Below are 27,211 nucleotides of genomic sequence, written 5' to 3' on the forward strand. Positions count from 1 at the left end.
AGATAATTAGGATTCTCACAGAAGACAGGAAGGAAGATAGGCCTCCCTAAAACAATGTACAGGTTACAGTAGGTGTAAAAGAGGGAGGGGAAGGAAAGGGTGGAATTGTAGAAAACAGGTGGTCAAATGTTTTAAGGGGAAGGAGGGGGAAGGGCTCTATTCAGGATCAGAATCAGGACAGGTGTCTGTGAGAAAGCAGTACGAGTCACCCCAGGTAGAAGAACAGAGGGAAGATGAGGAACAGGGAACCGTTGCTGAGATGTGTGGAAGTAGGAGGAAGGGAAAAGGTAGGAAAAGGAAATTGGAGTAGAGGATAGGAAAAGACAGGTGGAACAGGGTCATGGAAAGGAGAAAAGGGAGGAGGAATTAGCTTCTGCAGCTATCGGAAAGATAGGGCTGACTAGGAGGGGAGGGGATCAAATGAGGTGAGTAGGGTTGAGGCTCTGGTCATGGGGGATTTCATCGTTAGACACGTGGGGAAAGTGTGTGGAGGAAAGGGAAACAGGGTAGAGTGTTATCTAGGAATTAGGTTGGGGCAGATGTTGAGGAAAGTAGAAGAGAAGGAGGAGGGGAAGGAGAAGGTGTTAGTGTTTCATATTGGTACCAGCAACGTAAGGCAAGCTGGTATAAGTATCGACATAGTTGGAGATGTGTGGGATTGGGTAAATGCAGCACGGGTGTAGTTTAAGGAAGTGGAGATTGTTATCAGTGGAACACTGTGTAGAAGGGATACTAACTGGAGGGTGATTGGAGATTTAAATTAGACTATGGAGTGGGTATGTGGGAAACTGGGAGTGAAATTTCTAGATCCTAATGGGTGGGTAGGAGATAGGGATTTGTGCTCAGGTGGCCTTCACTTAAACGGCAGTGATACTTATAAGTTAGGAAATTTGTTTGGAAGGGTAATAGGGAGGTACATTCAGGGAAATGAGGTGGTCTAGGGAACGGTGATAAGGTTACAGAGATCTGGAATTCAAGTAGGGATGACATAAAAATGTTAGTGTTGAACTGTAGAAGTATTGTAAAGAAAGAAATAGAATTAACTAATTTAATGGATATATACTTACCAGATATTGTAATAGGAGTTGAATCATGGCTGAGAAATGATATAATGGATGCAGAAAGTTTATATGGAACTGAGTGTGTATCGTAGAGATAGGATAGGAATGGTGGGAGTGGGGGTATCCATTCTGGTGAAAGAAGAATTTGTAAGCTACAAAAATGTTAAAGATGACAAACATGAAATGCTAGGTGTAAAGCTCATTTCTAAAGATAATAGGCAACTTGATGTTTTTAGAGTCTACAGACCGGGAAAGGGTAGCTCTGACATGGATTCAGAATTATTTGATAAGATAATCAGCTATGTGGGAAATGACATGGAAAGGAATGTGATTGCAGCGGGGGGTCTGAATTTACCAAATGTCAGTTGGGAAGGAAATGCGAATGACAGGAAGCATGGCCAACAAATGGCAAACAAGCTAGACAGCTGATTCAGAAAGTGATGGAACCAACTAAAGGGAAAAATATCCTGGATGTGGTGCTTGTAGAACCATATGAGCTCTATAGAAAAACCGAAGTAATAGATGGTATTAGTGATCATGAAGCTGTTTTCGTCATAGTAAAAAATAAATATGATAGGAAGGACAGTCTTAAAAGTAGGACTATTAGGCAGTACCATATGGCTGATAAAGCAGGCATGAGGCAGTTTTAAAAAAGTAACTATAATCGGTGGAAAACAGTAAATAAAAATGTAAACAGACTCTAGGATGGGTTTAAAGCAATTGTTGAGGAATGTGAAAACAGGTTTGTACATTTCAAGGTGGTAAGGAATGGTAAAGACCCACCTTATTATAATCGAGAAATAAAGAGACTATGAGGGAGGTGCAGATTTGAAAGATTTAGAGTTAGAAATGACGGTGGAAGTAAGGAGAAATTGAAGGAATCTAGTAGGAAGTTGAATATAGCAAAGAAGGCAGCTAAGGATAACATGATGGCAAGTATAATTGGCAGTCACACAAATTTTAGTTAAAAAAAAAAAAAAATGGAAGGGTATGTATAGGTACTTTAAGGCAGAAACAGGTTCCAAGAAGGATATTCCAGGAATAATTAATGAACAAGGGGAGTGTGTATGCGAGGAACTTCGAAAGGCAGAAGTATTCAGTCAGGAGTATGTAAAGATTGTTGGTTACAAGGGAATGTCCAGATAGAGGAGGAGACTAATGCTAAAGAAGTATTAAAATTTACATATGATAACAATGACATTTACAATAAAAATAAAAATATCGAAAACTAGAAAAGCGGCTGGAATTGATAAGATTTCTGGGGATATACTAAAGACAATGGGTTGGAATATAGTACCATTTCTGAAGTACTTATTTGATTATTGTTTGGTTGAAGGAGCTATACCAAATGAATGGAGAGTTGCTACAGTAGCCCCTGTGCATATTTTGTTTTTGCTAGTAGCTTTACGTCGCACTGACACAGATAGGTCTTATGGCGACAATGGGGTAGGAAAGGGCTAGGAGTTGAAAGGAAGCAGCCATGGCCTTAAGTAAGGTACAGTCCTAGAATTTGCCTGGTGTGAAAATGGGAAACCACAGAAAACCACCTTCAGGGCTGCCGACAGTGAGATTCGAACCCACTATCTCCCGGATGCAAGCTCGCAGCTGCGTGCTCCTAACCACACGGACCACTCACCCGGTCCTCTGTGTATAAAGGAAAGGGTGATAGACATAAAGCTGAAACTTACAGACTAGTAAGTCTGACATGCATTGTATGTAAGCTTTGGGAAGGCATTCTTTCTGATTATATTAGACATGTTTGCAAAATTAATAACTGGTTCAATAGAAGGCAGTTTGGTTTTAGGAAAGGTTATTCCACTGAACCTCAACTTGTAGGATTCCAGCAAGATATAGCAGATAACTTGGATTTAGGAGGTCAAATGGACTGTATTCTGATTGACCTGTCTAAAGCATTTGATAGGGTGGATCAGGGCTGGAACTAGGAGTTTTGTCAGATGGGGGCAAAGATCAGTTTGCCTCCCCCAATCCTTCTCCCTTCCACTCCCCCTACCACTAAAATATAATACCTCCGTAAGCTATTTTTTTAGATGTGGCAGTTGAAATTACGCACCATATGTATACTATTAAGAAGTTTTATTTATGAAAAACACTTATATTAATACACTTATACGTGACTAATATAAATAATTTGTTTGTAGTGTAACTCAATTGTAACTACGCAAAAATTTGTTATGTATTGTACCTCAAAATTGAATTCTTTGAGCCTTCTTAGCTGCAAATGTACCGATGCTGTCGTCAAAGTTGATAAGGGATGCTCGTTTGTGTTCAATTGATATTATACTTAGATTAGAGAGTCTCTCCTGTCCCGTTGTACTTCTCATGTACTTTTTTATGATTTTAAGTTTGCCAAAACTTTGTTCTCCAGATGACACTGTAACTGGCAATGGGAAAAACATTCTCAGTGCAGTAGTAATGTCAAGGTAGACTTCCTCTAGTTTATTTTTTTAAATAAGACTTAACATTTTTGATGTGGCTTCCTTTAAATTTTTGTCAACTGATAAAACGTGGTGCTTGAAACTTTCTATTTCAAATTTAAATTCTTCAATGTTGAGATCAATCTGCCAATTCTTCTGCTTTCATTTTTAGATCTTTTGTTTGCATTTCTTTAATTCAAACTCCATTCAAATATCCAAACTTGCTGTTTATGTTGTCCAAAGCCTTAAACCTGTCACTGAGTTCTGTAATCATCTGGTCAATAACCTGTAACATAGCTACTTGGTACACATTCTCAGTACTTGTCTGAGCTTCATCGCCACACAGCTCATCTGGCATTTTTTTTCTTTGTCTTTTTTTCTGAGAACTCAAATGGTAGATCACTCATGCTTGCTAAGAATTTACCCTCAGTAATGGCCTCAGATGAAGCATTAAAAGACCTTGAAGGTTCCGGGCAGCCAAATCTACTGTTACATATTTTCTTTGCAAAAACTCACTGACTTGATTGATATTTTTGAACAAAGCATGCCAAAAACATGTGAAAACAACAAATTCAAGTTTCCCAATATTTTTCAAAAGGGAGCTGGCCTCACTCTTAGTTTGAGGTGTTGAGAGATCATGGTTTTTAAGATCCTCTACAGCCTGCACAACTTCGACTGCATTTAATCTTGCAGACCATCTTGTATTGCTTTCAGGTTTCAATGTCAGTGGCACATATTTTTGGAGAACTTCCCCGCGTGAAGTTGAAGCCGCAGAGAAAGAATACATACTGTTCAGAGTTCTGAAAAAATTCTCAGCCTCAATAGTAGCACTGGCCACATTAGCGCCAACTAAATTGAGGGAGTGAGCAGCACATGGGACAAAATATGCTAGCTCGTTCTCCTGAAGTAGTCTGGACTGAACTCCTTTATACTTCCTGGCCATATTTGCCCCATTGTCGTAGGATTGGCATCTACAGTTCTCTAAGTTTAGTCCATCTTTGTCTAATTTTTTTTAGGATTTCTTGGCTGAGACCTTCACCTGTTTTGTCACTACTGGGAAAAAATCAATAAAACCTTCTTCTACCTCCGATGTATTTGTTTTGACGTAACAAACTACTTGAGTCATTTGCTCACTGCGGCTGATATCCAGAGTGCAGTCAAATATTAAGGAATAATATTTCGCATCCAAAATGTCTTGTATTATCTTTTGCCTTATGTTATTGGCAATAATTTCAAGGAACTCATCTTGTATTCTATGTGAGAAATATGAGATTTGCCCTTTCTTATGCCACTCAATATGTTGTAGAAGAGGGACATTGTAATGCAATATAAGTTCTACTGTGTTCAAGAACTTTCCACTGGATGGGTGGCTGAAATCATAGTCTTCTTTAGTTCCTTGGAATGGACTCCCTTGCTTTGCTAGGAATAGAATAGCATCGATAATGCAGCGCAATACCGCCTTCCAGTTAGAGTCTCCTTGATGGATTTGGTTTTGGATCAAGGGTTATGAACTTCATGTTGTTGGTCCGTATTGAACTGAGATAACATATAGATTATGCACAGAAGAGTTTTCCACCTATTCATTACTAAGTTGTATTTACAATGTAATTTACATTCATATCAGTAGTAGGCATATCAGTATAAGACTCACTCCAGACCCATGAATTACATTAATTCTTGTGTCGTGTCTTATAATGAAGAAATTTATTTACATTATATTGTAAATACAACTTAGTATTGAATAGGTGGAAAACTCTCCTGTGCATAATTTGTATGTCTGGTTTTGGCGTTCTGCATCAATACCTTCCTTTCCTAAACAAGATTCTAAAGCTTTCCACAAACAAAAGCAAAGTTTGTGGTTGGATGAATTTTCATGTTCAGGCAATTTTTCACTGAGTTTTCTCCAGTTAGTAAGTCCTTTTCCTTTAGGTAAGGAAGGCACTTGATTTGATGCTAAGTGTGAAAACAGCCTGCAGGGAACACAATATAGAGATTTCTTACTTTCACTATAGCCTAACCATGATCTCTTTACTTTTTCTCCATTTTTGAGAACTTTATAAAACCAATCTTTGGTTAAGTTACATCCTTCTCTGCTGCTATTACTTAAATTTGGCTCAATCAGATTTCCAAAGCTCATTTTTGTAACACCTTTCAGAATATGAAAATCTCTGTGGCCATGAACCAGGATCCCTAAAATCAAAGGAAAACTCAGACGTTTCTTGAAGACCAGTTGTAGGGTCTGGATGAGATTATAATTCATCTTCATTCGCTTCACCAGTAGGACTGAGTTTCTTGCAAAGTTCGACATGTTGCGTGCCTTCCTCTCCAACTTCAACGTCATCTAAAATATTAAAAGCCGGGATTAAAATTCAATCAGTAATATGATACATTACAAAATGAAGTGTTAAAAAAATTGTCGTAAAGTCTGATAAGGCATAATTAATTCATCTCTTCCCTAATGTGCTATAATTTAATTATTGAAATAAAAATTAATATTTACTTACCTGATTTTTCTTTTGAGCCTTCCTCTTCATTAACATTAGGTTTTAAGAAAAATGCTTTTAATTTTGGTGTTTGTAACAGCACATAGCTTTCTTTCTTCCTTTTTTTCTTTGGTAAGTTTTCTATACTCGGCTCCAGTGAGTTGTTTTCTGCCATCCATAATTTGGAAACTGATAAAAACGCAGCTCAAAGTGTACTAAACAATTCCATTTTCCAAACACTGATAAACGGTAATACAAATAACTAACCAACACTCCGAACACTCATAACTAAATACTGAATACTGAACTGGGCAACAAAATTAAATAAAATTAAACAATATTAATTGTGGTATTATTTTTGAAAAAATTAAATAACTTATTATTATTATTTCCGAACACTAATAACTAAATACAAAATGAAAATAAAATAAAAACAACTGTCAGTTTGTATTAACAGACGCAAACAACAGTGTACGCAGGCTACATGTGTAGCTGTCAATAACGACAATGATGACTGCAGTGTGTGTTTAGTTTACTGTTTGTTGGAAGCGGAGGGGAGCATGGGGAGAAAGGGGGTGAGGTAGATGAGATGCTCGCGCATCGCGTCAAGGTCAGACTGTTTTCGAGCCCGACTCCGCTGCCGAGCGCTCAGGCTACTAATTATTCACATCAGTAATAGGCATAACAATATAAGACTCACTCCAATATTAACTGTGGTATTATTTTTTGAAAAAATTAAATAACTTATTTTTATATTATTTTTTAATAAACTTTTCAAATTTTGCCGCCCCCTGAATCTGCCACCCGGGGCACGTGCTCCCCCTGCCCTAGTTCTGGGCCTGGGGTGGATCATGGGAGACTACTGGCAAAAATGAGTGCAATTGGACTAGATGAAAAAGTGACTGAATGGGTTGCTATATTTCTAGAAAATAGATCTCGGAGAATTAGAGTAGGCGAAGCTTTATCTGACCCTGTAATAATTAAGAAAGAAATTCCTCAAGGCAGTGTTATTGGACCTTCATGTTTTCTTATATATATAAGTGATATTAGTAAAGAAGTGGAATCAGATATAAGGATTTTTGCAGATGATGTTATTCTGTATAGAGTAATAAATAAGTTACAAGATTGTGAGCAACTGCAGCATGACCTCGATAATGTTTTGAGATGGACAGCAGGCAATGGTATGCTGATAAATGGGGTTAAAAGTCAGGTTGTGAGTTTCACAAATAGTAAAAGTCCTCTCAGTTTTAATTACTGCATTGATGGGGTGAAAGTTCCATTTGGGGATCATTGTAAGTATCTAGGTGTTAATATAAGGAAAGGTCTTCATTGGGGTAATCACATAAATGGGATTGTAAATAATGGGTACAGATCTCTGCACATTGTTATGAGAGTGTTTAGGGATTGTAGTAAGGATATTAAAAAGGCTATCACTGACAGAAACTGTGCGAGAAGATCCTTATATCGAACAAGAAAATGGGGAGATCAACATGAAATACAGGAGAAGCTGTCACTTTACAGAAAGAAAAAAATTACAGGTCAAACACTTGATTGTAGCTGAAAAGCAGAAATGCAAGAAAAATCTGGCTACCAAAATAATGCAGGATAGAAGTAAAAAACTGTTATACAGTATTGTTAAGATTAGAAGAACTCAAAATGAATCTATCCAATCTGTAGAACTTCCTAATGGTGAGGTGACTAGGAATAAGACCAAATATTACAGGAGTTCCAAAGGCACTTTGAAACTTTGCTGAACAGTTATTGAAAATATCACTCCATTAGACGACGAACCTTATGATTTTGGTGGCATAAATACCACTAGTCTGACATTGTTGGAAGTAGAGACAGCAATATCTAAGCTGAAAAACAGCACATCAACTGGATCAGATGAATTAAGTGTTGAGATGATCAAAGCATTACGAGAGGTTGGACAACAGTGGATGTACAGGGTTCTAAATAGAATCTGAAATATAATACCCAATGACTGGAAGCAAGGAATCATTATCCCATTGTTGAAAAAAAGGTGATAGAAAGAAATGTACCAACTACAGAGATATAACTCAGCTGTCACATGGCCTCAAAATCTACGAATCTATCCTTGAGAGCAGGATTAGCAAATATGTTGAACCTACACTTGAGGAGGAACAATCTCAGAGATCAACTATAGACCTCATTTTTGCCACCAGAATGCTCTATGAGAAGTATTGGGAGAAAGGTAAAACACTTATAACTGTTTTTCTGGACATCGATAAAGCATATGACCATGTACCACGCAGGCATATATGGGAATGTTAACCTCTTAACTGGGTGTTATTGATGTGCTTGGTGTAACCTGCCCTGTGTATTTTTTCAGCAGATTGTTGTTACACGGCAGGATAGGCATAAAAGTTAGTAATATCATGAATATCATTCATATGTGATACAAAAAGTAAAATAAAGGAGTTTTAATTAATTAATTTTAATGTTATAGAAATGTTCAACCATTTTTACATTAACTGCAAGGTCATTTACCTGGTTGGAATTTGAGACTTTGGCCCATATTTTACAGCCGAAAGTTGAAACAAATAAAAGCAAGGTATATTTATATATATCATATCATGCATGTGACATTCTGAACCATTTTTCATTAACTGCAAGGTCATTTACCTGGTTGAAATTTGAGTGTTTTGTTCATATGTTAGCACCTAAAATTAAAACACATAAAAGAGTGGAATATTTACAAATTACACATCTTGCAAGTGACATTGTGAAGATTTTACATTAACTTCACGGTCAGTCACGTCATTTACTTCAGTAGAACTGCAGTGATTTGTCTCAGAGAAAATTTTCGAAAAGTAAGGGGTTGCGATACTTTCCCGTTTTGAGAAGTACATACTGTTTTCTGTCTTAGGAACTATCCCCTGCAGCATTAGAAGTCCAATTAGAGTTTTTATCTCGGTTGGATTTGTATCCATCCAATCTCTTGCTCGTGACCGTGGACTTCTAAAAACTGTTTAGCATACTCTTTGGTCTGTTCGGCAATTAGTTGAAACATATCACCACCTATGAACTGTTCAAAATATTCCAACACATTGGATTCATCGTCGAAGTCCACATTTACACCACTAGCACCAGAAAATAAGAATTTCTGACGTGAAACACCACGCGGCGGGGAAGATTGAAAGATGTCTAGCACTTCGTCTTCATCCGATTCGTCATGTTGTTCATCTTGTTCTTCATTCTCATTCTCTGAACCACTTTCACTATCAGACTCACCTTCATCTGTATCAAACCACTCATCTTTGGATTTCTGAGAAGATAAATCGTCACAATCATTCTCTACGTGTTGAATAATCTAGTCTTCTACGAGCGTTTCAAACTTATGCTTTCAACTAGATTCTGCCATATTTGGCCTACTGCGGACAAGTAGCACCGCACAGTTGTAAAATAAATACAAATAAGCTTCAAGAAGCGTGACATTTGCTGCTATCTTGCAGGGAAACATAAATTAAGACGACAATACACGACGCGGCAAAGTAGCTCGTCATACCCAGGAGATATTCGCGGTAAAAGACGAGTACGTATATATTCGTCATGCCCATTACCCTGTAACATTCAGCGTACGAATATATACGTCATGCCCAGTTAAAAGGTTAAAGACATAAGAAAGTGCCCGATGACATCATAGCACGAGTACAACGATTATATGATGAAACCAAGTGTTGTGTCCAGATTCAGAATGGAAGGTCAGGTTGGTTCCAAATGAAGAGTGGAGTCCAGCAAGGAAGTTGTCTTTCACCACTTCTCTTCATAATCATAATGAATGAAGTTTTAAAAGCGGTTAAAAGGAAGGATCCAACAACTAATGCCCTGATTTTTGCTGATGATGCAATGGTATGGGGTGAGGCAGAAGTGGAAGTACAAACTAGACTAGATCTCTGGCATGAAGCATTTACAACCTTAGGTCTAAAAAAAAAGGATAAAATAAGGAATGTAGATATCTGGCAACAGCTAGGATTGGAAAGAAGCTTGCTGGAGACTCTGGAAGTGAAGAGATCACAATGGTATGGTCACATGAAAAGAATGGACCCTCATTGGACTCCTCGAACATACTTTGACCACAATGTTCCTGGAAAGAGACCAAGAGGAAGACCTCGTGATGTTTGGGAAAAACAGATATTGAAGGACCTTGAAATTGGAAATGTGAACTGGCATCGCATATATGAGCAGCACCTGTTGATGGATAGGACAAACTGGAGGAGGCTCGTACACAACTGCACCCGGCTTGCTGGAGCAGAGAAATGATGATGATGATGATGAGTAAGGATGTAAAGGAGAGAGCATATAAGTCTCTGGTAAGACCCCAACTAGAGTATGGTTCCAGTGTATGGGACCCTCACCAGGATTACTTGATTCAAGAACTGGAAAAAATCAAAAGAAAAGCAGCTCAATTTGTTGTGAGTGATTTCCGACAAAAGAGTAGCGTTACAAAAATGTTGCAAAGTTTGGGTTGGGAAAACTTGAGAGAAAGAAGACGAGCTGCTCGTCTAAGTGGTATGTTCTGAGCTGCCAGTGGAGAGATGGCATGAAATGACATTAGTAGACGAATAAGTTTGAGTGGTGTCTTTAAAAGTAGGAAAGATCACAATATGAAGATAAAGTTAGAATTCAAGAGGACAAATTGGGGCAAATATTCATTTATAGGAAGGGGAGTGAGGGATTGGAATAACTGACCAAGGGAGATGTTCAATAAATATCCAGTTTCTTTGAAATCATTTAAGGCTAGGAAAAGAACAGATAGGGAATCTGCCACCTGGGTGACTGCCCTAAATGCAGATCAGTATTGATTGATTGATTGATTGATTGATTGATCGATCGATCAATTGATTGACTGATTGATTGATCGATTGATCAATCGATCGATCGATCGATCGATTGATTGATTGATTGATTGATTGATTGATTGATTGATTGATTGATTGATTGATTGAAAAAGCTTCCCAAAAACACCATGGATATTACCAAATCCAAATTTAGGAGAGTTTCAAATTAATGATGTTGCATTTTCAAGTTAAAACAGTAAAGAAGTAATGAATGTAAAGGGATTGAGACAGATCACTACTTGACGGCAATTAAGGTAAAGTTTATCCTCCCCCCAACACACACACAAAATTAGGAATCTTAGGGATAGAATAACGAAGAGTGGCTCAGAGAAATTATGAAACAGCAAAGAAACCTTCCAGAACTTAGAAACTAGTGATTGGTATAAGAGGCAACTAAAAGGGGCCCCCCAGGGGCTCTCAACGTGGGAGTGTGGGTTGGTGACCATCGGGCCCTTTATCTGAGTCCTGGCATTCCTTCCACTTACTTGTGCCAGGCTCCTCACTTTAGTCTACCCTATCCAACCTCCATTGGTCAACTCTTGTTCTTTTCTGTATGTATGTATGTATGTATGTATGTATGTATGTATGTATGTATGTATGTATGTATGTATGTTCAGTCCTCAGTGATGCCGCTGGTGGGATCCTCAACAGCTCTGCCATCAGCTGTCATAGATAGCCTAGGCATCACTGAAGAGGCGTACTAGGGAAATAAGGAGTGATGTAGTTTCCCGTTACTTTCCTCACTTCTTTTCTGACCCCAATGCTATTGGATTCTGAGGGCCCTTCGTGGCCCTTGTCTTCCTTTGGCCAATACCTTCATTTTTCAAAGTGTTGGATCCCTTCCATTATTTCTTTCTGATTAGTGTTATATAGAGGATGGTTGCCTAGTTGTATTTCCTCCTTAGTTTTCACTGCCACCACCACCACCACCACCACCGCTAGTGAATGGTAAAAAAATCAGTGACAAAGTAGTAGAAGCTGCCAAAGAAACAGCTCCATTAAAAAAGTGGATGAAAAGATGGTATTCTACAAAGAAAGAAGGTGATTACTTGGACTTCAAATATCAAAAAAAGATAATGGTAAAAATGTTGAGAAATTTTGAAAAATCACTTTCAAATGATTTTGAAAATTTCAAAAAAGAGTAAAAAAGAAGGACATTAAAAACTAAGTTAACAAATTATCAGTTGCCAGGTTTTTGTTTCAAAAGAGAAAATCGATAAGTTGCTATTAATAATAGAGAAAACCGTGAACTCTTAGGAGGGTAATTCAGGAAGCTCTTCAACTGTGGAATATCAGTGATAAGTTTTGATAAAATAGAACCTGAAAATATTTTTTTTCCAAATTCAAAACCATCAGACAAACCTGAAATCAAGTATATAATAAAATAACTCAAAATCCAATTGTTACAGACATGAGGAAATATGCTAGTGATGATTATTTAATTATTGAAAGTATTTTAACTTTTTATTTGAAATTTACACTAGGTACAACAAAGGAAAAACAAAATTCTTCTACATACATCAGTCAGCCATTACATCAATAAAACAATAATAGATATCAAAGAAAATAAAAATGATTAAAACATATTTCAGTGAATAATTAAATAACTTTAAAATGAACACTTTACTTTAACAGTGATATGATTGAAGAACTTCATTAACTTATAGAAGAAATTTTGGAATCTGAGAAATTCCAGAAGAATGGTAATGTACTGTACTCTCATGCATCCTTTACACAAGAAAGGGAATAAGGCAGATGTTATCAACTACAGAGGATTCTCTTTAGTGGCTGTTATGTACAAAATCTTATTCAAAGTTCTTCAAAATTCTTTGGAAGAACAAGTGGTCCATCAGCTCGGTGAGTATCAAGGAGGATTTAGGAAGGGCAGGTCCTGTATAGAATGAATTTTGAATCTAAAATTGATCATCAGATAGGCCTACTACTGTCTTGGAAGCCTAAATCTAAACCTTTCTAGACTTTAAAAGAGCTTATGATTTTGTGGACAGAGAAACACTCAGCAATACTCTTAAAGAATTTGGCACAGATAAAAATACCTTGTCAATAATTATAGAAATATTAACAGAATGAAAGTCCAAAATAAAATTCTGTGGAGAAATCCCAGAACTGTTTGAAATCAAACCTGGAGTACATCAAAATTATACTTTCCCTAATGCTCTTTAACTGCATTTTGGAAAAGGTATTAAGAGAATGAAACTTTAGAGTCCAAGAAAAAGGAATCCAAGAAATCAGATCAAGATACAAAAAGTTGAATGTCAAACTTAATTGTCTAGCTTTCGCAGATGACTTAGCAATATTTTTCAAAAACATTGAAACTGCAACTGAACAAATAAGCCAGTGGAAAAGGCAGGGCTACAAATTTATTTTGAGAAGATAGAATTAGTAACGAACATTAACAATGCTTCAAGTTTCCTAAACATAAGATACAACAGAATCAGTAGAGTGAATACATTCAAGTATACAGGAAAAATAATACAGCCAAATTTGGCAAAATTTGACCAGAAGAAGAGATAGAATTGTGATGTGTGCTGCGAGAGTTTATATATTTGGCCTTCTTCAAGTACATTTTGGATCATTTAAAATTGTATTAAATTTTATCATCAAAACATGTGGTACATCCTGTACCACACGTGTTGATTTTTCTGGGACTTGCACAAGATTCAAGCTTTGAGGTGTTTCCTAACAAGCGTCCAATTAAAAATTTAAATTTGATTGGTTTAAATACTAAATCAAAAGGTAACTCCTGTGCAGTCATTGGTCATTAATTTTGCTGTGCTGCTGCCGATTGCACCATCCATTCACAATTAAGTATTTATTTTCCACCTAGTCGATACAATGATTGCTTAAGGCAATTTTTAATGGTCAAAAGTGGTACATGTTTCGTATATTATCAACATCTTCAGCCACATAACACTGTTTAGATGAAAAATGTATAAAATTGACAAAGTAATGCTTTAGAGGAAGTGTCCTTAAAATAAACATAAGATTGCCTTCTCTTGGGGTAAGCAAATCTTAAATTTCCTAATGTAACTTAATTTTATTTTATTTCACGTTTTAATATGTCACTTACCCCTTGATTTTTCTATCAGAAATCAATTGTAATTTACAATTGTCAAAAGAGGTCTTAAATCCATCTTCAAGTTGCCATGAGGCAAGTCTTTTCTAACAGTTTTGTAACTTAAATTCATTTTTCATTAAGCTTGACCTCAGCAATTTTGATTCATTTTAAAATGTTTTCCTTTTACTTTTTTGTTTTGTTTTGATGAAGGTGTGATTGCTTCACATTACAAGTATTTTCCATGAAGTCTAAGTTAGTATCGGCAAGATTGTAATATTGCAACTTCATTCATTCAGGATTTGTATTTTCATTTGTGTTTATGCTACCAGTAAATAGTGTTCCTTATTTATTTTTGTTTAATGATTTTATAATAAACTAGCAAGATACCCGCGTTTTGCTACGGTATTATACTGAACTTTATAATTGGATGCTTTATGTTTTGTATATAATCCACCAAAATTTGTGATCTGACTCATTTTCTGAGAGATTACGGCAAAGATCCTCCCATTTTTCAATCTTTCATTCCAGCAATTGATTTTGTACTTCCCGGGCTACGTCCAGGTATTCCACCCGGTCAGTTGGATCTCTAAATCTTTGCCATCTTTTTCTATAAGCATTTTTAATATGGATCAAATCCTTGAGGAGATCCGGCGTGGTGTCGTCTTGGGTGCCTTAGCGATACTGAACCCGCGGCCAGACTGCATTCATAGTCATTACCCGTCCAGGACACATTTCCATCGCGGTCCGCATATTTTGACGATGGTCCAAGATGTTATTATTATTATTATTATTATTATTATTATTATTATTATTGTTGTTGTTGTTGTTGTTGTTGTTGTTGTTGTTCTGGACCCCACAGCAAGATGCAAGATGGCTACTTGGCAGTAAATTACATCTGCTGCCATTGTCATTGCTGAAAATGTGACCAGCACCATTGTCGCAATTAGGCAAGTGCGCAAGATTTCTGGCGATACGAATGACATACTTCCATGCATTACTGACCTTACTATAGAGGTGAACAATTGCATGGTCAATCTCATTCGTATCGTTTATTTCAAATGTGTTTAAATGTTTATTTATATGCCGGGAGAATCTACTGTAATCTAAGAACATTCTCCAAAGGAAAAGATGGCTCTTGAAAACGAACCCAGGAAAGATTAAAAATGATCAGTTTATGACCAGAATAAGTACACTGAAAATCCACAGCCTGTTTCCAGTCATTCGACCGGGTCAGGAATGGAATGAATAAAGCCCCCATCTAGCGGCGAGGATAGGAATTGTGCCAGCTGCTGAGGCCTGTCGCACTCCTCTGGGGCAATGATTAATGAATGACAAATGAAATGAAATGATATTGGAGAGTGTTGCCGGAATTAATGATGACAGGGAAAACCGGAGTACCCGGAGGTAAGCCTGTCTTGCCTCCGCTTTGTGCAGCATAAATCTCACATGGAGTGACCAGGATTTGAGCCATGGAACCCAGCGGTGAGAGCCGGCACACTGTTGCGTGAGCCACAGAGGCTCCTTATAAGCTCATTATGAATGGTAAAATCAATTGGTCTCACCTTTTTATTCACCCGACCCCCATTAAGTTTATTTACCCCCCCCCCCAAAAAAAGGAGGCAAGTTTCTTTTTGTTTAAAGGAGATTCCAAATAGCAATGTTCATGTCTGTTACTTTCAGTTTTGAGATATAAGTATCCTCATAAACATAATTACCTTTTTGTCACTTCCTTTCACACTACCCTCCTTAAGTGAACTTTTTGGCAAAAATACTTGTTTCTTTAATAGTAAAGGATATTCTACATACCAATTATCATGACTCTAACATCTTCAGGTTTTGAGAAATGTGTCCTCATGAAAGGAGTTTAACTCCTTTTCACTCCCGCCCCCCAAGATGATTCTCCCCCTCCCCCACAAAATGCATTTTTCTTTGTTTTTAAAGGAGATCCAAATACCAATTTTCACGTCATTGGATTTTCCCAGAATATGCTTTTCTTACTTTAAAAGCAAATTCCAATACCAAATTTCACACCTGTAACATATTCAGTTTTGAGATATCAGTATCCTAATTAAAAGAATTCAACCCCAAGTGGTTTTTCCAAAAAAAAAAAAAAAAAAAACACATTTCTTTAATTTTAATAGAGATAAAAATACCATTTTTCTATTCTGTAACATGTTAAGTTTATGAGATATACTGTAAAAATTATCATTTTAAAATTTCACCCCCTTTTTAGTTCCCCTTAAGTGGAGTTTCCAAAAATAAATGATCTATGTTTCTTTACTTTTAGAGGAGATTCCAAATATCAATTTTTACAACTGTAACATTTTAGGTTTCTGAGATATACTGCAGATATAATCTTTCTAAAAATTAACCCCAATTTGTCACTCCTGTTTAACCTCCGATTAATTGAATTTTCCTAAAACAAAAAATACATATGTCTTTATTTTTAAAGGAGATCCCATATACCAATTTTCAGGTCTGTAATATCTTCAGTTTCTGAGACATAAGTATCCACATTAAAAGCATTCAACCACTTATCACCCTTTTTCACCCCTCCTATTGGGATTTTCAGAAAGAAAAAAAAATACATGTTTCTTTATTTTTAAAGGAGATTCTAAATATCAATTTTTACATCTGTAAACTTTAAAGTTTTGAGATATAGATACACTCATTTTAAAAACTCACCCCCTTTTTCATCCCCCACTATTTGGATTTTCCAAAAACAAAAAGTACATGTTTCTTTATTTTTAAAGGAGATCCCAAATACCAATTTTCAGGTCTGTAATATCTTCAGTTTCTGAGATATAGCCAACAGCCGTAGCTGTGTTGAAACAATGGATCCCATGAGTTCTCCGAAGTTAAGCAACATTGGGCGTGGTCAAGATTTGGATGGGTTGCCACGTGCTGTTGGTGGGGGGGGGGGGGAGGGGGGTGTAAGGGTATGGAGGAGTGGAAAGGAACTGGCCACCCTACCGTATGTAAACTCCGGTTCAGGCACACCTTTGTGGAGGTTTGGACCTGCCTTCGGGTAGAAAACACCCTTACCTTACCTCTGAGATTTAAGTATCCTCATCAAAGGCATTCAACCATTTTTCACCCCTTTTCACCCCTCCTATTAGGATTTTTCAAAGACAAAAAGAAAAAGTGTGTTTCTTTATTTTTAAAGGAGATTCCAAATACCAATTTTTACATCTGTAAATTTTTAAAGTTATGAGATATAGATAAACTCATTTTCAAAATTCACCCACCCCCACTTTTCAACCCCATTATTTGGATTTTCCAAACACAAGAAAATATGTAAAGGAGATCCCAAATACCAATTTTCAGGTCTGTAATATCTTCAGTTTCTGAAATATAAGTAGCCTCATTAAAGGCATTCAACCCCTTTTTCACCCTTTTCCACCCGTCCTATTGGGATTTTGTGAAAACAAAAAAATATGTGTTTCTTTATTTTTAAAGGAAATTCTAAATGCCAATTTTTACATCTGTAAACCTTTAAAGTTTTGAGATATAGATACACTCATTTTAAAAATTAACCCCCCTTTTAATCCCCTTAGCGATGGAATATCCAAAAATCATCCCTTAGCGAGCACCTACATGTTAATATGAATGTATCCTCAAAATTTCATTTCTTTATGTCCAGTAGTTTTGGCTCAGTGATGATGAGTCAGTCAGTCAGTCAGTCAGTCAGTCAGTCAGTCAGTCAGTTAGTCAGTTAGTAAGTCAGTCAGTCAGGACAAGTTCTTTTATATACAGTATATAGATAAGTTATAACTATGAGTAGGTATTAACTAAATTATTCTTTGGTTGAAGTTTCGGCCACAAAAGTTCTTCGATCCACAACTTCATAGGGTTCCCTCCACTGTCCACATCCTGCCATTAGTTTCCCTATATTTTACCTTGTTTAATTTTGATTTTATGATATGGTGTTAATGATTCTAAATTTTATTTAATGTTTCAAATTTAAAAAAAAATAATTGTTTCATTAATAGCCCCAATAGCTGCTGCAAGAATGGTGGGACACATCTTAAGACACTTAGGATTTGTTCAGTTGGTTTCTGAGGGAGTTGTACTGTAGGTGGTAAAAAGGTCAGGGGTAGACCAAGGTATGAATTTGACAAATAGATTAGAGTAGATGGAGGATGTAGTAGTCATGCAGAAATGAAAAAATTAGCACAGAATAGGGTATCATAGAGAACTGCATAAAACCTGTCTATGGAAAGATAACTCAAACAAAAACAATACAGCCAAAATGCCTAGATAAAGAAGCTAACAAGAAAAGAGCTCAGAAAATAAAATTGGCTTATCAGTGAACAAAAGACACTTACGACAAAAAATCACCTTCCATAAAAGCAAACATTCAACGTTACAACACTGTCATTAAATTGGAATATCTTTATGCAGCAGAATGTTTATTTGTAAACAAAAAAGGAGAAACTCAAGAATTAGAGAAAAAGGAAAGGAAAGTACTAAGGATTTTACTTGGACTAAGAAATGTTGGGGAGTACTTGAATATTTATAAAGAAGTTTATAGCTAAACTAAATAATTATCAGGTGCCTGCAGCAGAAGAAGAAATTTTTATGGTCACTTGATCTAAATGAACCCAGAAAGACTGCTCAAAAAGAAAGAGACCATTTTAACAAAAACCCCAAAACACAAATAAGCTGGTTCATCAAGGAGGAAAAGGATTTAACCAAAATTCTAGTCAGGCTTACATTTTGCAATAGAATTATAAAGTTAGGGGTTTTCTGGAAAAAGACAGAAACTGTACAGCTTTCTGGATGGATGAAAGAAGGACAGCACACAGTGAAAGGAAAAGTACGGGAGAGACCGAAAAGAAAGGAAGACAAAAGCATGAGAAAGTTACTTTACGTGGTCCAAGTTGGCCAATATCAAAGAAGTAATAATATTATTGGTTTTACGTCCAACTGACTACTCTCTGGATATGCTGAGGTGCTGGAATTTTGACCTCCAGGAGTTCTTTTATATGCCAATAGATCAATCCCCACGAGGCTGATCTGATTAATTTGAGCAGCTTCAAATGCCACCAGATGGAGTCAGGCTTATTATACCATGGATAATGCATGGAAATTAGATAGACCATTTGCACTTCATTAGCTGAATGATATAAAATTTAGCTGCATAATTAAAAAATGAGCAGATAAAATGTTTTGAGATTATCATTTTTCATTCTGGCTGCAGAGGGAACTATGAATTTATAGATATGTGTAACTACTACTGTTTAAGTATAATTTTCTGTTACTTCTCACCTAACTCTTCAAATGTGCTGAAGCTTTCTTCTTGAAAAGATGCCAGTGTAATGATGAGTCCTAGTGCAGGCAAGAGGAAGATGATACCATCCCACGCCAGAGAGACAAACCAAAAACTTAACACCTCCACACCAGATACAAACTGGAGATGCTTTGATTTGGAGATTCGTTCTTTGATGGGGAACATTACAAAGTATGCTGCCACAAATGACATGCTGAATCCAATGTTAAATGCTATTTGGAATCCAACATTATTTCCATTCATTTGTATAGATGCCTGTAAAAATTAGAAATATGTCATGTTAATAATAATAGTATAGTTTTTATGACAAACATTTTATTAATGGTATCTGATTTAATAATTAATATACATTACAAAGGCAATTAAAACATATAAGTTTGTTAGAATGAAAGAACTGCAGGAAGTTGTCCGGTGATAATTCTATCTGAAGAAAAGATTTGCCATTAATGTGGGACTATTAACAATAGTTTGAAACCAGCATTTTTTGAGTTAGTGAAAAAACTGATTTTTAAAAAGAAAATATCCAAAAATGATTAGGAAATTCTTTTAGTTATTTGGTAGGAGAATAATTCAAAATTTTGGTGGGTTTTTTCAAAATGTACTGAAGCTTTCTTCTTGAAAAGATGGCAAATCACAAACAGAAAAAAGTGTGAACTTTGTGTGAATAATATGGCAAAATCACAATGTTTGAACTTCTTCTGTTGAAGATTTCTGCTGCCATACTTCAGCAATAATAAGCATTTCTTATGAAGAAGACTACTACACTTCTTTGCTGTCAACTTCTTCTCTAAGTCTACTTCATTCAGCCAAATGACATTCTGAGCATCTGAGGCAAACTGCACATATTGAACATCAAAGTAATATTTGATTATGTGGAGCAAAAAAAAATGTAACAATCATTTTTGAGGGAACAAGGTGAACTGGTGATAAAACAAAGCATTCTATCCCAGTTTGACATGGCAAGGATGAATGACGGAAAATGTGTCCATTACTGGAACTGGAAATTTTGGACAATGCAAAAAGCAAGAGAAATTGGGCAAACAAATTTTAAATGATTTGCAAATTTCATGACATGTCTCAAAAAAGGAATCAGAATCTACCTTATATACATCACTACTCTCATGACAATCAGATATATGCAAGAAGACCAAGATATTTGCCAATATGGAGCTCATTTTGTCAAAGAAGTAAACCTAGAAAACGGCAAGTTTCCAAATACAGTCACACTAATCAAAGTGGCTTTAGTTATGAACTAAACTTCAGTTCAACATTATCTAGAAAAGGGAAAAAAGTCATCAGTTGCCATGGTTCAGTCTGCACATAATACAACTCATAGATATACAATGGATGTAGGACTCTCAATGAGTGGACACCTACTGAATTAACTATACTTGTGTTCGGGAAAACCTTTTAGCCCAAAACTAAAAAAAAGGATATTAAAGAAAAACATCCACCAAATACAGTATTTCACGGCATAATCGTCGCCACCGCGTAATCGTCGCATCCTTTATTTTCAATACAAAAATCGGACTTTAAACCTTTAATTACATAATCGTCGCACGTCCAAATTTTGTTCACTAATCTGGTTAAAAGGTAAATGGAACTGCAACGTAAGTTGCACATGAATGCGCAATTTAAATACGTGTATGGTTTATGGGCAATTTGGCAACACAGTCACGTTTGCGACATGTTGCACAACATATAAATAAATAATACCGGTATATGTACGACGCATGGCTTACCGGTAGACTATCGGCAGTTTGACAACGTGGTCGCGAGACAGTGTACTATTTATTCACCACCTACATATTATGCTTACCGGTAGGCTATCGGCAGTTTGACAACGTGGTCGCGAGACAGTGTACTATTTATTCACCACCTACATATTATGAGTTCCCATTTGAAATACGTAAGGCTGTAAGTTATCGCTTATCGGCAACGTCGCCAGGAAATACCGACTAGGTAGGTTGAATGGACCTCGAACCAGCCCTCAGATACAGGTAAAATTCCCTGACCCGGCCGTGAATTGAACCCGAGGCCTCCGTGTAAGAAGGCAAGCACGCTACCCCTACACCATGGGGCCGGCTCCTGTGTTATTGCGCACGAAGTGAAATCCAAGACGACAACGCAGATTTCCGCGGAATTATTCAGCCGAATTATTTACGATGTCTCAGTTGTCATCGCTAGACTCTTATCTTACTACTACGTCATAAGTGTCCGGGCATGGGATGAAAACTTTTATCCAAGCAGTCAAGATAATTATTATCCAATGCTATTAAAGTTTTATTTTATAAACTCGTCAATAATGTAATGTAAAATCATCAATAACTGGGAAGAAATATTAACCTAATTACCGTATGTTTAAAAGAAATTGAAAAAATGAATGTTTGTTACTGACGTCTCGGAATACAGTCAACTATACAGTAGATCTACACCGCGCTAGCTAGAGCTCCGGTTTGCGAGCTTTGCGCAAGCGCAGTAGTGTGTCGCAACCAACGAGCTAAACTGATAAATTGTTGCATGCTTCCTTGCTGCCTAACAGTATTGGCTGCTCTGGAATGAACAGATCACAGATGCATTTATTTGTTTCAGATTTACGTGATTACTGTAGACATGTGTGCGTGAGAATTTAAGTTTTTAATTTGTGTTTTGGGTGTTTGCAGAAATAATTTGTTTTAATAGTGAACAATTACGGAAAGTCATTTATATCACAAAACATTAACGTCTGAAGCATTTATAAGCGATTATGGGTAAATATAGAAACTATTCTGCGGGCTTCAAGCTAAGCGTAATTGCCTTCGCTGAACAGCACGGGAACAGAGCTGCAGAAAGAAAATTTTCTGTGAGTGAAAAGTTGGTGCGTGACTGGCGGAAAGTAAAAAACAAGCTAAAAAGCACAAACCCTTCTAGACGCGTGTTTAGAGGTCCTAAAACAGGGAAGTTTCCTATAATTGATGAAGAAGTGTTTAGGTACGTCAGTGAAATACGTAACAATGGCTGCAGTGTATCATATGAAATGTTACAAATTAAGGGACAGGAGGTAGCGCGCAAACACAACATACCGGTAACTCAGTTTAAGGCGACTCGTGGGTGGATTAAGGGGTTCATGCGATGACACAATCTGTCAGTGCGAAGGAGAACAACACTAAGCCAAAAGTTGCCTGCTGATTACACGGACAAGATTGTAAATTTTCACCAATTTGTCATACGTTTGCGCAAGGGAACTTCGTACTTGCTTTCTCAAATCGGTAATGCCGATCAGACTCCAATCTTTTTTGATATGCCTCGCAACAGCACTATTGCGCTAAAAGGATCACGGAGTGTATTAATGAAAACCAGCGGTAGTGAGAAGTTGCGATGCACGGCAATGCTAGCCATTACAGCTGACGGGAGAAAGTTGCCGCCTTACATCAATTTCAAGAGGAAAACGATGCCTAAGAATATACAGTTTCCCCGTGGAATTCATGTACGAGTGCAACCAAAGGGTTGGATGGACGTAGAACTCATGCTGGACTGGGTTAAAACTGTGTGGAATAGAAGACCTGGTGCACTACTAAAACAACCAGCTCTGCTTGTTTTAGATAGTTTCCAAGGTCACCTCGTGAACGAAGTGAAGCAAATTCTCACTACAAATAAGACACGACAAATAGTCATTCCTAGTGGCCTGACATCTGCTTTGCAGCCACTAGACGTATGTGTTAATAAACCCTTTAACGACCACTTACGTCGATTTTACAATGAGTGGATGATGAGCGGCGATCAGCAATTGACGCCCGCCGGAAATATCAGGCGTCCACCCTTGGACTTGTTATGCTCGTGGGTGAAGAAGAGTTGGGATCTTATACCACCTGAACTAGTCTCCAAGAGCTTCAAAAGGACTGGGATTTCGAATGCACTAGACGGTTCCAAAGATGACGCAGTGTGGCAGGGAGACGAAGAATCTGATACTGGTATTAACAGAGGCGAGGACGGCGCATCAGATAGCGAAACCTGCGATAGCGACACCGAAGATTTGGAATAAATTGCGTACTGGTAAGTCCGCATTTCACAACAAAGCGATAATTTTTTGCAAGTGTAATATTTTAACTTTAATACTCAAATTAATGACAAATTAACTTAATACGTTCATTTTTATTTTCAGGTTGGAAAAACGTTCGCCGAATTGTTGCGAAAAATTATGAATTTTGTTTTAGACTATTTTAATTATTTTGATGTATAAACGTGAGTATTACGTGCATCTTACATTTGTATCAAATACAATTTAGTTATAAATACATTTTTTGAGTAATACAAATACTGGTATTAAATATTCATCGTATAATGGTCGCACCCTACAATTTTTTTCGAAAATTTTGGTATAAAAAGTGCGACGATTATGCCGTGAAATACGGTATATATTTGGAGGCTAGCATGAGTGGGAAAATGTCAAAAGACCATCTAAAATCCTTTTCTTGAATGTCCTTTATGACAGTATCGAAAATAGCCAGAAGTGTAAAATGCAGTGGGATTCATAGAGTGCTCACAAAGACACAATGTTAGTAAATTAATCATTTGCAAGTAAATAAACTGTATAAATGATCATTCCACCAAAAACAACAAGCCTTTGGATGTATATTTCTTCCAGCAATATGAAATATATTCATGAATGGTAACAGACCATATGAGAACTCATTGCGGTGATTTTGATTCTAAACTACGAAAATAAACTGTACTTAAGTGCAGAAAAATGTGTATCGATGTCATTCACCAGAAGGAAAACTCCCATCCACTACACTTACAAGCTAGGTGACAGTGATTTGCTATCAGTCTGCGAGATTAAAGACCTTGGGGTTTTATTCGACCACGAGCTTACGTTCAATTTGCATGTACTGAAAGTGGTAGCTAATCGTACAAGACCCTAGGATTCATTATCAGGAATATAAAACCCTTCAAAAACACACAAACTTGCATTCACCTGTTCGATACCATAGTAAGGCCAAAAGTAGAATATGCCAGCATTGTTTGGAGCCTTAGGTGTCAATCATATGTCTATCAGATTGAAAAATTACAAGAAAAGATTTTTAAAATATTTACAATATTAAAAAAACTGGCTGCTATCCCCATATGGTACCCTATAGCGATATCCTTTTAAATTTCGGAGTGGAGAGTTTAGAAATTCGTAGACGGAAGGATGCAGTAAAATTTCTTTTTAAAGTTGTAAACTATGCTATTGATAATCCTGAATTACTGTCTCTCCTAAATTTCCATATACCTCGCTTCAATTCCAGAAATAACATAACATTTTTAAATGAAAAAAACCAGGACGTGTGCCCATGATAACTCGCCAGTAAACAGGATCTGTAGCATCTTCAACAGTGCCATTCAGAAAAATAATAGCCTTGACTTCAGTCTGCCATTGCGTGAGTTTGTAACTGAACTTCATCTCGCAATTGTATGAAGTCCTAAAAATAGGGGAAATTGTAAGGTGAAGTCCTATAATATTATATTTGTACATGTATTGCTTAATTTATTTTGTCATTTTACTTTGCCGTGTGTTGCTCCATCATATTAATATAAAGTTCATTAGTTTTTAGAAAAAAAGTTTAATATTTTATACCAATATTATAGGAGATTAGATAAAATTGTAGAATATAGTTTAGATATAAGTATCACCACGTTAATTGTAGCTTATCTGACATAGTTGCCACTGTAATTGGGACACTAAGTCCTGTAGTGTGTAATAAATAAATAAATAAATAAATAAATAAATAAATAAATAAATAAATAAATAAATAAATAAATAAATAAATAGTCAATCTTACCTGTGATTCTGCTGTGTATGGTAGAGGATGGTTTGTCACAGAGATGCTGGAAATGTTACTATTTATGGCACTTAGTAAAGCATTCACGATCAAACTTAGCGCTAATGGAGGACTGTGATAAGGCTGACCATTAAACCAACCAATGGCATTTACTTTTCCGCTACCAGTATTCAATTCAAATGATCCTCCAACGATGTAATTTTGTGAAACTAAATTCAGTTGACTCTCAGACTGAAACAAGAAACATTACATACATACATACATAAATACATATATTCTTCATGAATCACTGTAAATCTTGATTTTCTTTAATTTGTACAATTTTCAATGTTTCCTTGATATATTTTGAAGAATTAACATTATATGCATGTATAAATTTATAAATAAAATTTTCTAGTACACATAGATAAAAAGAATATCACTTGACTGTGGTATAATTATTACCTTATTTAGAAAGTAATCAGACATGTACTCAGAAACATCTGCAGTATTTCCTAAATAAATTGTATTTGCACTTGCAATTCTTGTGAATGAAGAATAGAGATCATCAATGAGTGGGTGTGTATTCTTCTCTGCAGCAACTAATGTGTATGGATCTTCATAAGCCTGAAAATAAAGTTCATGAAATGTTATAAAGTGTGAACATTGTCACAGCTAGGTTTACCAAGGCCCCGGTGCAGAAGGTCGAAATGAGGCCCCTAACTGTGAATTCAGGAGTTTTAAATATCTATTACTCATTATATAATAAATTAGATCTAACCATACTTGACCAATTATGCATATGTAATATTTGGTTTTTGAAGAACTATGATATCCAATAATAATAGGCCTATGTTAATTGTTTGATTTAGCTTTTTATTTGTCTAAAATGTTATGCACTCACTTATTGTTGCAATAAGATCAACATGATCAGGTGTTATTTAAGACTTATGATCTTACCAAACTAATATAGGTAATAATTGTCTTTTCAAATTAAAAAAGCTTGGTCTCGCATGAATAAATTAATTGAACTTTTCATTAAATTGAAATAAACCAAACCAAACCCCATGGCACTACAGCCCTTGAAGGGCCTTGGCCTGCCAAGCGACCGCTGCTCAACCCGAAGGCCTGCAGATTGCGAGGTGTCGTGTGGTCAGCATGACGAATACTCTCGGCTGTTATTCTTGGCTTTTGAGACCGGGGCTGCTATCTCACCATCAGATAGCTCCTCAATTCTAATCACGTAGGTTGAGTGGACCTCGAACCAGCCCTCAGGTCCAGGTAAAAATCCCTGTCCTGGCCGGGAATTGAACCCGGGGCCTCCGGGTAAGAGGCAGGCACGCTACCCCTACACAACGGGGCCGGCGGCATTAAATTGAAATACTGTAGCTAAATATTATTTAAACATGTCACTATAAGGCATTATGTAATAAATGTAAAACAAGTATAAAAAGACATTTTGAAGTAACTTAATAAGAACAAAGAATAAATTTAACAAAACCTTAAGTCCTAATTGTCTTGATATCAAAAAAGTCAATTATTTATTCAACAGTAAAACATTTTATTAAACTTGAAATTTTAAGATTTTTTAAAACTTGAATTCATATCAGCAAAGATATCAATGAATTTATCAACATTAAACTGTGGTGCCATTTCATTTTCTATTCATAATAAAGTCAAAGAAGCACTGTTCTGCCAGTCTATTCTTTATTTTTTTAAATAATTCTCTCACATGCAATTTCAGTAATAATAAGAAATTATCTTTAATAAATATTTGATTGCTGTGTAATTTGTTAAAGATTATTTTTTTTACCACGGGATACTTTCAAAATAATTTTGAACAAGAACCCCACCTTTATTGGGGGTCCTTATTTGAGATCCTGGTGGATTGGACAAGTTGCACCAGCCTACCTACACTCCTGAGTGTGAAACACAAGAGCAAACTTCAGAAGAAGAAGAAGAAGAAGAAGAAGAAGAAGAAGAAGAAGAAGAAGAAGAAGGAGGAGGAGAAGAAGAAGAAGAAGAAGAAGAAGAAGAAGAAGAAGAAGAAGAAGAAGAAGATTATAATAATCAAGATGATAATGAAAAGCAGAAGTTGGCCTGTAGTGGTAAGAAGAACAATCAAATAGGTTATGGCTGTATTATGTGAGGACCTACATTTCGTCGCTGCCGGGACAAAACCTGCTATGTGAAATATTTTAGCTTAGAACTTTGGCTGGTA

The 27,211-nt window shown here is 36.4% G+C and overlaps 1 protein-coding gene across 2 annotated transcripts in view; it reads right to left on the minus strand.

Moving 5' to 3' along the window:
• The window catches only part of Abca3 (ATP binding cassette subfamily A member 3), a 271,865-nt gene that overhangs the window by 79,884 nt on the left and 164,770 nt on the right, over positions 1-27,211 (minus strand). For both annotated transcript variants that reach the window (XM_067150289.2, XM_067150288.2), the window contains exons 18-20: positions 25,456-25,617; positions 25,012-25,242; positions 19,189-19,465 (exon numbers count right to left, since the gene is read on the minus strand). In XM_067150289.2, coding sequence (XP_067006390.2) covers positions 19,189-19,465; positions 25,012-25,242; positions 25,456-25,617 — 670 coding nt within the window. The remainder of the gene's footprint in view (positions 1-19,188; positions 19,466-25,011; positions 25,243-25,455; positions 25,618-27,211) is intronic.

The sequence above is a fragment of the Anabrus simplex genome, chromosome 6 (assembly GCF_040414725.1).
Source record: "Anabrus simplex isolate iqAnaSimp1 chromosome 6, ASM4041472v1, whole genome shotgun sequence".
NCBI classification, from domain to species: Eukaryota; Metazoa; Arthropoda; class Insecta; order Orthoptera; family Tettigoniidae; genus Anabrus; species Anabrus simplex.